The sequence below is a fragment of the Alternaria atra genome (assembly GCF_907166805.1).
Source record: "Alternaria atra isolate CS162 genome assembly, contig: 18, whole genome shotgun sequence".
NCBI lineage: Eukaryota > Fungi > Ascomycota > Dothideomycetes > Pleosporales > Pleosporaceae > Alternaria > Alternaria atra.
This window is the reverse complement of record NW_025091315.1, coordinates 49,722-61,795: the sequence shown is the minus strand read 5'-3', so window position 1 is coordinate 61,795 and position 12,074 is coordinate 49,722. Positions and strand designations below refer to the sequence as shown.

General features: G+C 50.3%; 3 protein-coding genes across 3 annotated transcripts; 1 reads left to right on the top strand and 2 right to left on the bottom strand.

The window, feature by feature from the left end:
- Positions 1-1,308: 1,308 nt before the first annotated feature.
- ALTATR162_LOCUS148 (uncharacterized protein) lies at positions 1,309-2,657 on the top strand (the record flags this gene model as incomplete). The annotated part of the gene is made up of 5 exons (XM_043307741.1): positions 1,309-1,492; positions 1,542-1,598; positions 1,656-1,723; positions 1,774-2,243; positions 2,291-2,657. The coding sequence occupies 5 exons, from the start codon at positions 1,309-1,311 to the stop codon at positions 2,655-2,657; spliced, it is 1,146 nt and encodes a 381-aa protein (XP_043163676.1).
- A 3,585-nt stretch (positions 2,658-6,242) lies between these two features.
- Positions 6,243-7,178, bottom strand: ALTATR162_LOCUS147 (uncharacterized protein; the record flags this gene model as incomplete). The annotated part of the gene is made up of 1 exon (XM_043307740.1): positions 6,243-7,178. One exon carries the CDS (start codon positions 7,176-7,178, stop codon positions 6,243-6,245), a length of 936 nt encoding a protein of 311 aa, XP_043163675.1.
- A 3,051-nt stretch (positions 7,179-10,229) lies between these two features.
- On the bottom strand, positions 10,230-11,513 carry ALTATR162_LOCUS146 (uncharacterized protein; the record flags this gene model as incomplete). The annotated part of the gene is made up of 6 exons (XM_043307739.1): positions 10,230-10,271; positions 10,319-10,438; positions 10,514-10,934; positions 10,982-11,207; positions 11,261-11,276; positions 11,325-11,513. 6 exons carry the CDS (start codon positions 11,511-11,513, stop codon positions 10,230-10,232), a joined length of 1,014 nt encoding a protein of 337 aa, XP_043163674.1.
- Positions 11,514-12,074: the final 561 nt, after the last annotated feature.

The window sequence follows — 12,074 nt, the reverse complement described above, 5'->3', positions numbered from 1 at the left end:
AGCTGGGCCGACAAGCCAGAGTGGCTCACTGCTGCTAACGCTGGATTTCAGCAACTCTGGCAGACCTATAAACCTCAGCGTGTACGCCCTCAACTTCATCCTCACAGAACAACAATTGCAAGTGGGATAGATGACGTAATTGGCGCCTTTACACGCCGCAACAACACCAGAGACGAGGCAGCTCACGACGACGAGTACGAGCGCCGGAGGACACAAGAGCCAGAGTGGAGCAGAGAGCAGTACTTGGGTGTTGGTCACCCAGTCGCCTACTGGATTCAAATGCGCTCAAAATACCCATGTTTAAGCCAGTTTGCGATTGATATACTAACAATCCCAGCATCAAGCTGCGAGTGTGAGAGGCTCTTTAGTGAGCTTGGCGACTTACTTGAACCTAAAAGACGAGCTATTGGCAGTGAGTTACTAGCTGCTCTTCAACTCATACGATCGTGGACAAGAGCAGGCTTCAAGACTCAGTACGACAACAGTGTAGAGGGTAACAATAGCGACGACGTATCAGACGAGGAGATTGTACAGGACTACAATATACATGAGTGGATTATTGAGCCACTATAGTTATATATAACTTTAGTCTCTTAGCGTCCAATCTAATCAATCTACTAATCAAGTTGCAATCAAGCTGCCTCAAAACACTAACAATCAAGCTACAATCAAGCGACGACGACGTTGCCAACAAGCAAACCAATCGGCAACCCCAAGATTGATTGACTTGCTTGTTGCGGACTGTGGCTGGATCTTTCCATCGCCGATGGTCATCGGCTCGAAGAGCTTGGAATAAGCTCCGACGGGAACGGCCATGATACAGTGCGAAGGAAAGGTTTCTGTTGAATACGTGAACAGCAAACGGTTCTTGAGACTCGGCCACTTTTGAAGCGACGGAGGAGCCTGAGGGGGGCTTGCAATCTGCATAGGCTCCTACGGCGAGAGTAACACAATATGCGTCTTTGGCGGCAGAGCACTGCCCCGTTGTTGCATAGAACCTAGTCTATGGGGCCTGCTAGCCTCATTTCTCTCGCGCCGAGCTAGAGCCCCCTGCGCTGTATTCCTCAGGAGGATCGGAAGATCCCTAAGCGCCAAGATACGATGTGTCACAAGCCCCCCCTCCACCCCCGTTCGGATAAGAAACAATTACTATTTTCTATCAAACATGACTCTGGAACGAAAGCTTTCTGTCTTCTTGAGGCCGCCTGATTTGTTTTCTGTTTTTTGCGCAGTATCCTTGGGTGAGGAATCCATCTTACTCCCTCTGCGGAGTGAAGCCGCTAACAAGTCATCAGACACGTTCGAACAATGTCTCAAGCTGCAATGCCGCCACCTGATGGTATAGTTGCCGACTTGCAGCATCCTACAGATGTCATTCGGACGATAAACTTCGTCACGCAGGCGTTAACTCTTACGTCTTGTTCCTTCTTCGTCTTCATCAGAGCGCTTCACAGAATTAGAGTAGTCGGTTTGGACCTTGCCGTTGATGATTGTAAGTTGTACTAGGCCTTTTGCTGCAATACCACACTGATGAGTGGTAGATCTTACATTCATCTCATGGATTCTCATGCTTGGTTATTGCGTCTGTGGTATTCTCCGTAAGTTCGCCGTCTGGGTTCAGCGCGTTGTTTAATGATGTCAACGATACTAGTCAGTTTTCATGGAGGAGGGTACCACATGTGGGAAGTGCCTGCAACAGGAGTTTTCCACTATTTCCAGGTATGTGTGTCGTCGACCCTCGTCACTTCGTTGCTACTGACGAGCTCTGCACAGGCAGCGTATGCCGCTACAATCTTCTACGCCCCGATGACTCTTTCCATCAAACTTAGTCTTCTCTCCCTAATTGCACGAATCTTCGCCCCTTATAAAAGGCGAGTACAAGGCATCAAAGCCCTCGGAGGCTTGTTGATCCTCTACTACATCATCTCTCTTAGCTTAAAGATTCGAATCTGTTGGCCTATTTCAGCCTACTGGAAAGGACAGACGGAAAAATGTCTCAATCAGTCTGCGGTCATCACTGCCGACTCGATCATTAGCACGGTGACTGATGCGATCATTCTCGTCCTTCCCTTACCTTTGACCTGGTCTTTACAGCTCCCACGCAACAAGAAGCTGCGCGTCAGCGGCATGCTGGCTGTTGGGGGTCTTGCGACCGCCTTTAGTGCGTGGCGCCTGCATCTCATTCTGACGGAGGGCAAGTCGCCTGATGCCACCATAATCTTCGTTCAGATTGTCCTATCAGGGTAAGTGAGCACGTTGCGACAGGCGGGCGTTTACTGATGGATCACAGCAACGCTGAAGCTGGAATCGCGCTCAGCTGCACCTGCCTTCCAGTTTTGGTTGCACAATTCAATATCTTGAAGACCGGCGTCGGTTATGGCTCTTCCCGGGCTACCGGACTTAGCAATAACACTTCTGGTACCCACAAATTGTCGGCTTTCAATCTCTCTCGCCTTAGTATAGGCAAAGAGAACAATAAGGTCGATCTGGAAGACTCATCCGATGAAGCAGAGTTGGTGAGTCATGCTCAAGGGGGATTTTCACTGGAGCGGGATATTGCGCAATCCGGTGGTATCATGCGCACGGTCGAAGTAACGCATACGGTCACCTACGCGACGAGCGACTTCGAAGCGGACAGCGAAGTCAAGGGCCGGTGAGTATTGTCTCAAAAACCATTACCCGCTTCAGAGGGAAGGTTCCTAGAGTTGGCTGTTCGATACCTTCGTTGTATAAGTAATATCATGTTTGGAAACAAATAACTTAACATGGTTGGCAAGCGAGCGGCCCACGCAAGCGAGCGGCCCACCCCACCAACTTTCTGCGCCCATTTAAGCGCACACTACAGCCACGTTAAGAGATAATATATACAAATTTATATAACGTGAGCGGCAAGCGAGCTGCGCAGGCAAGCGAGCTGCGCACCCCCAAATTCACCAAAAATGACAAGAATCGCACCTTCATATCTCAACAACAATAAGGCGGAAATCTTTAGTGTTATGATATAGGCTTTAAATACTTTTTCTTAGATATATGTTAGAGTCTTCAGGTTTATAACCAAGCTATTGTTAAGATATTCAAATTTGGGGGGCTAAAGTATGGCCATGATCTCATATCTAAAGAATTGCTAGATCTAATCGTTTCATATATACAAAGTGTACTCTAGGAGCGCAAAAACGTCTATGCTAAATATCTTAGACTGTTCTGCGTAGTGGTTGTTAAGATATAAAGGTGCAATTCTTGTCATTTTTGGTGAATTTGGGGGTGCGCAGCTCGCTTGCCGCTCACGTTAGTAGATTAAGCAGTATCTTAAGTATCTTTCTTGCATGTACGTGAGTTGTGGCCAGTCTCCCTGCACCTCGTGCAGCGCGCCAGAGCCTGGCGGCTAAGGCCTGATCGCGCTCCTCCTTGACGCTCTTCACGAGAAATCTGCTGCTCAACCTCGCGTTGAGCGAGTATATCCTCCCCCTCTCCCTTTGTTAAGGTCCCTTGCTTCTGTATACGCTTTTTCTTACGTTGTTTACGCGCTGACGCTGCCTCGTTGGCTCGCTCAAGGCTGGTAATTCGATCGCGCATTAGCTCAGCCGAGAGCATCATAACCTTAGCCCCTTTCTTAAGCTGATTAATCGCTTTAATAATAGAGGCAGGCGACGAGCTCTTGTGCCGCCGAACGCGATCACGTATTAACGTTGATTGAGCCTCAAGCTCACGTACGTTGCTCGGTGTACGAGCCTCCCAAGGAGCCTCTGGTAGAGCAGCTGGAGTAGGCGTACGGAGCTGCACGTCTAGCTTTGATAGGACAACGTCTGGCTGGAGAGGAACAAGGCCTGCGCCTCGAAAAGCTGAGCAGATATTGGCTGACGTGAAGGATTGATTGAAGGCTGCCTTGAAGGCTGGCAGGAACTCAAGCTTGGTGACGTGGTTGATGTGGTGGCGGATCAGGGCCTCAACCTCACGGCTGTACGCGCGCTTTAATGGCGAAAAGCAGCCAACGTCAAGAGGCTGAAGTAGGTGAGATGAGTGGGGTGGCATACAGAGCGTGTAGATATTGTTCTCCTTGCAGAGCTCTTGAAACTCAAGCGATTGGTGGCTCTCGTGGCCATCAAGGATAAGCAGCCGACGTGCTCCAACTACTTTGCCCTCAGTATGCTTAATAAAGTGCTTTAGCCACTCAGCTCCTATCTCGTTGGTTGTCCAGCCGTTGTCGCTAACTGCGATAGCCCAGTCGCGTGGGATATCCTCCTCGTACCAGGCTGACAGGTGATACTGGCCAGCAAAGATGAGGAACGGCGGTACTGACCAGCCAGCAGCGTTGATCGCAGCGATCGCCGTTACCCACTCGCGATTGCCTGGCTGGATAGCCTTTGGCCTGCGTCTCCTCTCTGACGCTGTCACGACAAGCTGAGTCGTGATCTTGCCCATCATAAAGCCAGCCTCATCAAAGTTGTAGACGTCCTCATCGCAGATGCCGTACTTGGCCTTTGTCTGCTCTACTAGATCGAACCAGCTCTTAATCAGCACAGGATCCTCACACAGAGCTCTCTGCCTATCGTACGCTCGGTTGAAACACGTCGTGAGACTGTCTGTACGCTTGACAAAGTTGGCTGGCCACTTCCGTCCAACCTGGCCTGCGCCGCGCGCAGCGAGCAGCTTATCAGCCATATCACGTATAGCTGCGTACGTAGGCGAAAATCCACGTTGATCCAGATCGATTATATAGCTAATAATCACCTCCTCTTCTAACTGGGTGAGCTTCCTCGAGTTAGGTGGGCAATCGCGTCGGGCAGGCTTTCCAGCGCGTCGGCGTCGAAGCGTTGTTCGGGGGACTTCAAATGTCTGCGCAGCATCTCTTACAGACTGAATTTGGCTTCTGTTGATAGCTGAGATTGCAAGGTGTATATTAGCCTCAGAAGAGGTTAGTAGGGCTTGAATTGGGGGAGCCATGATAGGGAGGAATTCACAAGGCGCAGAAAGTTGGTGGGGTGGGCCGCTCGCTTGCCAACCATGTTACCTCACGAGCGAGTTGCCCACTTGTGCCAAGACCACACCAAACCAAAGCTATTTCACACTATTGCAGCGCAACGCAGTGATTTGAATTGGTCAGCTGTAGTCTATACTACTCCAGCTATTTCTGCAGGGATGTTCGGAAAATGTGGCGTCAACAGGTAGTTGCTCAGCTTCATTTACCGGCATGCAGGCGATGTCTCTAAAGAGATTTGGTTTGGTCGCGCACGAACGTACACCGGAAGTATTGTTATCTGCGAGGCATAACTCTAGCGGATATGAATATGGAGACCGCTGTGCGGGCATTACAAGTTGGGTTTTTTGTTCTAACAAATTGCATGAAGGCCTAGATACAAAGGCAGCCAACAACCGTAACTATGAAACCAATACAGAGCATGGACATAACCTTGAGCTTCTTTTTCCTTGACATGTTTCGTTTGGCCAGCTTGGGTAACTAGAGGCAGAATCAGAATAGCCAAGGCGAGAAAGACCTCAGCTGAGCAGGAGGGCAACGAAGCCACTAGCTGTTGACTATGCTACAGTATTTGCCCCCTCCTCCACAGCACCTGTTGCCCCTAGAAGACGCCGCAGTATGCAACGCCAAGCAACAACGGAACGACAAAACCTCCGTGCTCGCCTTCGGGAAACGCATCCTGCAAATCCACAAACAGCACAATGATCTCCTTGTGCACGGGCAATACAATGACTTGAACGTTGAGAATCAGGATTTCTCCGTCTTCAGCAAGACGTGGCAAGAGAAGAAGGCCGTGTGCATTTGCAATTTTACGGATAAGAGGAAGGGGTCGGAGTTCCCGGAAGTTGTGAAGGGGTAGAAGATGGGGTTGCTGTTTAGTAGTGTGGAAAGGTGCGTTGAGAAGGAGTTGGCGGTTTTGGAGAGGAGGATTTATTTACTTGCGTAGATACCTTGGAGTAAAGTAGGAGGCCATGCCTCTTCCAACGAGTTACTTACGCATTGGCTAAAATCACGAATGTTATCGTCGCTTGCAGTCGGAAAAGCCTGAAGTAATGTGTTGAACCTGTCTTTACTGCGTTTTTATTTTTCCAAGCTATGGGTTACCGAAAGCAGCGACCTGCATCGACAAACGGCGTGAGACGTTATTCCGAGTGGCCAACCGGCCACCCCGCGCCTCCGGTCTCGGTACCTCCTCATGTTGCGTTGGCCCCGACCCGTCTGCCATGATGTCAAGACCCGCAGCCGTTTTCGATCGTGTGACCTGGTATCAAGGGTCATTCACGTCGCCGGGGCTGCGCAGATCGAGTGGCAAACTGGGCGAGCTGGCATTGCTGAGTGCCTCAGGAAACATGGTCTGGAGGCGCTCTAGTTTCTCTAGCAAGATGCCGCGACGCGTCTGATCCAGATGTGGGATTCGCAGGACAAAGTCGAGGATGAAGAGGAAGTCGTCGATTCGTAGGGCTGTTTCATCGAGTGTTGCTGCAGATACGTGGATCAGTACGTCGGCAATGGTGTCTGTAATCTCGAAGAGCTTTTGAGTGATGCTGGTGCCGTGGACTTCGATGTCTTGGCGTGACATGCTGGATACCTGTTGCCGGAGCGTCTGTGATAAACGTACAGGGAAAAGAAGCGACAGGCATTCTTCCGATGAGCGAGAAGACAGTAGTGTTCGACTCATGGCTAAACGCCAGACCAACGTGCGCAGCCATTCGCGTGTTATCGATAGATCGGCACGTTGCATCATGGACAGCATGGACAGTTCCCGGGCATCGGCTTCCGGGTCACCGTCGAGCTCGCGCGATTTGGCCTCGACCCAGGTGCTGGTGACGCTGCCTCCTTGCGAATCAAGCCAGCTGTTGAGAAACTCCCTATCCAACAGCCGAAAGAGTTTGATGGTTTGGTTAAAGCCTTCGTGAACTTGTATCGAAAGCGTAGGATCGTCTTCAGGTAAGGTGTAGAGCGGGGGTAGAATGGCTTGACGATAGTGCAAGATGGCTAGAAAACGCTCGTGTATGTATGCTTGCCAGTATAGCCGCTGTCTTCGAGACCGCTCCGGAGGCGATATCTGAGCCGCATTTTCCGGGTTGTCTATTCTCAGGAGTTGGACGATCGAAACCGCATCCCTCATGTAGTAAAAGGCGGCGTCGCTGCCTTGCAGACTCATCAAGTAGTTGTGTATGAACATGGACTGCACGGCCCGCATCACTGAGAAGTGGAAATGTGTGTGAGCTGGTCTCATGTTTTCGATCGAACAGTCCATGAGGCTCGTAATGGTCTGGACGACTTCGTCTGTTCTGCGGTCGCCACAGCGCGTGAGATTGAGTGTACAACCGCCAATAGTGTACACAAATGAGCGAATATCTTGATCAGTGTCCATGACCTCGATGTACTGTCTGAGCTCATATTCGGTTATGACCGGATGGACAGGGTAAACTCTATCGACGTAATCTGGTATGAGGTCGAGAAAGAATGCCTTGCTGTACTGCGACGTGAATGAAGGTACGGGAGATGCTGCCCTGGGTTAGCCGCAGCATTCCACGTGCTAGCTGGAACCTTCAAAGAGACATACTAGATTCGGCTCCGGTGCGTCCAACCGTCGGTGAAATGGGACTATACGACGCCTGAAAGCCGACTTGTCCTGGACGGGCAGGTAATATCGGTGGTGAAATCGTTGGTGAGTTGGACGTTTGCTTCCTGAATTCCGCAATGATGTGACCTCTCTTGCCCTGTGACCTTTGCTTGCTAGACGGCGAGTAGATGCACCGGAGACCCAGATGCGCACATTGCTGGCAGCGCGTCTGCCCGTTGCAACGCACTTTCCTTCTTTTGCATGCGTCACACGCTTTGGAGACTCTTTTTTGTGAAGGCTGGTCCATGGTAGCGGGACATATTACGTGCATAATGTTTTTGTATAAGCATCGGTGTCGGAAGGGGTCAAAAGATGTGGGGACGGAACGAAAGAAATGCGGAGACGCGCTAACGTCAGAGCCTCATCTCTAACTAGTTTTGCCCACGTGATGGGGTCAGTCAATGGGGCAGAAGCGGCAGGTGTGAGAGGTTTGGAAGTCGGAGCGGAGAGAATTAATACGCGTACCTGAATCGTGAAGGATGAACTGATACGCATGGCAATGTGCGTCGTGCCGGAGCGCGGAATGTCGGACAGGCCGTAATTGCGCGAACGGCAGAGCTGCGGGGCAGTAGCCAGGATTGACGTACTTCTAATAGCTCTGGTCTTTTCGTCCCGGCAATCCCGCATTTGGGTAGCCAACGAGGTGTAGCCGCAGCGAGAAAGGACTGCCAGGCGCCTGTGTGGCTGGCGTGATTTGTCCCCCCGTTTTTGAGATTTGTCTCCCGCCGAAGTACCGAAAATGGCAACTTTTGCGCTCCGCAATGCAATTTCACCGCAACACTACGTGTAATTTTTATCTTTGAAGCTTAGAATACGTTCTGCATACACTAAAGTACCTCTCGCCTGCATTTTGTAACTTCCGACAGCGATGGGAACGAGCTAAGTAGAGTTGAAGTTGGCGATTTCTTCGAAAATGTCACCAACTTTAACATGCAATTGAACTACAACACAGGCTGATCTTTGGCTTTAAATTTTTGAGGAGGATTTGCGAGGCCCTAGAATAACTTATGACGTTTGAAAACTTATTTAAAATTTTGCTGGTGTTAAGTTGTGTGGATCCAAAGCAATTCGGTACTTCAGCGGGGGACAAATCTCAAAAACGGGGGGACAAATCACGCCAGCCCGCCTGTGTATGTTGAATACGACCATTTCACGCACTCGAAAGATACAGTAACACCCTGACGGCGCATGTCTGTCGCGCAACGTGGTTCACAAGCGATAACACGATCAGCTGTCCAATTACTAAAGGCCGCTGTGTTTTGTAACCCTCGGAGCTCTGTCCATTGCTCTGTCCAGGTGTGCCAAGCAAGAATCCTGGTACGAGTGGCAAGGGCCCTAGCGCCGCGGAATGCCGGAATTGTGTCTGCTAAGTGTTCAGCCACGCTCGCGAGTCGCCGCAGTCATCGCGCCGCTAGTTTGCAAGGTCCGGTAGGAAGCAAAAGCACGGAAATTATAAAAAGATCGAAACCATGTCGAAACCCTCATTTACCCTGACACTCCGTCACTCCGCTAGTGCATGATCTCCCAACATGGTTGAGCAAGCTCATGAGGCTGTCTCAGAGGGCAGGGTAGTTCGTGTAAGATCATATTTCTTGACGGCCACTGTGGTAAGCTCGCCAACCTAGTTTTCGTGCACCCTTAGTTTCCCCCCGCCCCACCAAATCGTGGCGACCGATTTTGAAGCTCGATATATCAACCAACATATATTGTATTTGCCACTGAGTACACATAGATTGAAGCGTCAGAGCTGTTGTTGCTGTCCTCGCAGGCATAATCTTCACATCTTTTTCAGCGTTTTGAGCGGCTGTAGCAGCAGCTAGATCGATTGCAGCCTTCATAACCTCAACGCCGCTAAAGCGCTCATTTGGTTTGACGCGAACTAGCTTCCTAGTTTGGGTGTCATAGATCTGTCCATGTCGATATTTGGATTACTGATTCTCGAATTGCAATTGAGCTGATCGAGTATTTGCGATCGCGATAGCCTTTCCTACCTTGCCAAGCACCTGACAGGTGCGCCTAGCTAGAGATTCAGATCGCTGAGCGCCCCGCAGAGCTTGACATAGATGCTGAGGCCTCGGTGCAGTTGCAAAAGTTGGGTCTATATCGTATCGAGGCTGCAAAGCTCGCAGAGGCGTGATTAGGCGAGTAGATATCTGAGAAGACAATAGTACCAGATCTAAATTACACTGGCAGAGCCCTGTAACCCTCCAACCAGCTCGGAAAACTCGTTCCGATATAGGCCATCCATCCCGGCAAGGTGATGTGAGCTGACGAAAAGCTCAAAAAGTGCGAGGTAGAAGCTTTGCAAGTGGCGATGGAGTGCGAATAGTTTATGAAGCCAGGCTACTTAACTCCACGATGAAGAAGGTGTCGTATAAACAGGAATAGAAAATTGGTCTTCAGGAGCCATTGGCAAAGTGTGCCAGTCCGATATGCCCACGGCCAACTCGAAACGATGATGGAAAGAAGAGACCGGTATGGACATAAAAGCAGCGCTAGACTGATATTGAAAATAGAGACCAGCTCGAGAATGTAAAGAGCAACAAGCCTCTCCAGGCAACCACGTTCAGGTATCAGAGTACTCTTGTTTTATATCGAAGTTACACCGTTGGATATCTCTGGTGCTTAGACGCTGTACACCTTCACCGAGTTCACCAACCAGTAGCTCTGTAGTGAATTAGCAATGACCTGCGCTGAAATATGGATGTTCTTACGTCATAGAACGCCTGAGGTTGGCTAGCCACATACGCATTACAGCTCGGGTTCGCCTGCGCGCAAGACGTCGAACCCCAGACACCGCCAGCCCAGTCACCGCAAAAGGTTATATCGAAAATCTGCCGTCAGATGTTAGCATCACCAACCCTTGCATTTGCTCACTCCCAACCCAAAGATCATCATAGAGTACTCACGATATTCATGTCCCTGAACCTTTCGTTAAAATCACATCCATTACCGAAGTTTGCAACAGGCGTTCCCCACGAATCCGGATTTGGACCACCACTCCTAATGTTCTCAGGCACATTCCATGAGGGAAAGTACCAGACCTTGATGCCAGAAGACGTCCATAAAGTAGCATATACACCGCCTCCTTCGCCGTTGAAGGCTGAGCCAAAGGACGTTGGACTGTCGGACAAGACACCGCAGCCTTCGAACCCACCGTTTGCGCCACAGTCCGGATTGGTGTTGCGACGACCAGTCTCGCCACCTTCGCCTATAGAGGGGATGCAACCTGGGGATGTGTGCAGGGTCACCTGGTTGTTCGTATTCAGGTGGACACCTTCGTAGATGTCGAGCTCGCCTTGGTGAGGCCAGTTAGGGCCGACCATCCAGCTATGACTGTATCAGTCCATGCACGTCGAAGCTCTGGTTATACGTACAATGCTGGCCAAGAACCGCAGGCAGCGCCAGGCACATGCGCAAAGTCCGCAATTACAAGCGCACGGTTGTATGCCGTCTTGCTCTGAATTCTGACACTCTTTCGTCCAGGCCCTTTGGGGTCGAGGTACGATGATGTATCCGCTCCCATGTACATCTGATTTCCATGTGCTTGCATCAAGCCCAATTCCCGAGCTTGCTGAGCGTTGACATATTCGACAAAGCCGTCTATGAAAGGGAACGTTAGTATGTATGTGTGGGTTTGTAAACCTAAGACGTACGAGTGGGATCGGGGATCTACACAAAGTCAGCATATATAAAATAGTGATGGGCTCAACTACGTACAGCCTCAACGTTGAACTTGTCGAGCCAGTTAGTTGCATCGTATATGTCTATCAAACTATACGCTGCAGCGGTATGAACATCCTTGACAGGAGAAGAAGTGCCGTTCGGCCAGGATCCAGGACCCGCTGGTGATGCAACAGTACAGTGCCAAAGGAAGAGAAGCGATACGAAGACTGCTCTGGAAGACATGGCTGAAAGAATGCGCACGAAATGTTTGCCGTATAGCTACACAGCAGTATCATGATCCGGGCTCGCCTCGTGTTCTTATAGATGTTCATCTCTGGTGTGCATTCTACCACGCCCCTGGCAAGGACTCATCTTGGATCTGCTGCACCTAGACATAGTAGAGGACCCTGCTGGGGAGATTGAGCGACAGACTGGGATTATACTCGCATTACTTGTCGGGTGTAGTAATGACATTCGGGAAGAAAGCCTTTCGTTGTTACAGTGGACCCCAGTACCACAGGGGTCGAATATTAACGTGCTAAGGTGGTCGGCGGAGACCAACCTGGTCGGGCAGTTCGAAAGGCCTGACAAGACAGCGTGACCATGGCGGCTGAGAAAATTCTAGGCACCTCTATGCTCGTGCTACTAGTCGTGGCGATCGGCTTTGCGTAGTGTTCGGCGGTTTCAGATATTGGAAATGTTGCTTGGGATATTCAAAGGGGAGTGACCTTTGCAGTTTTTGAAACAAGATCTATCTTCCGCGGATCAAGTCCGACATCTGAACGCAATAAACAAGTTCTCTGG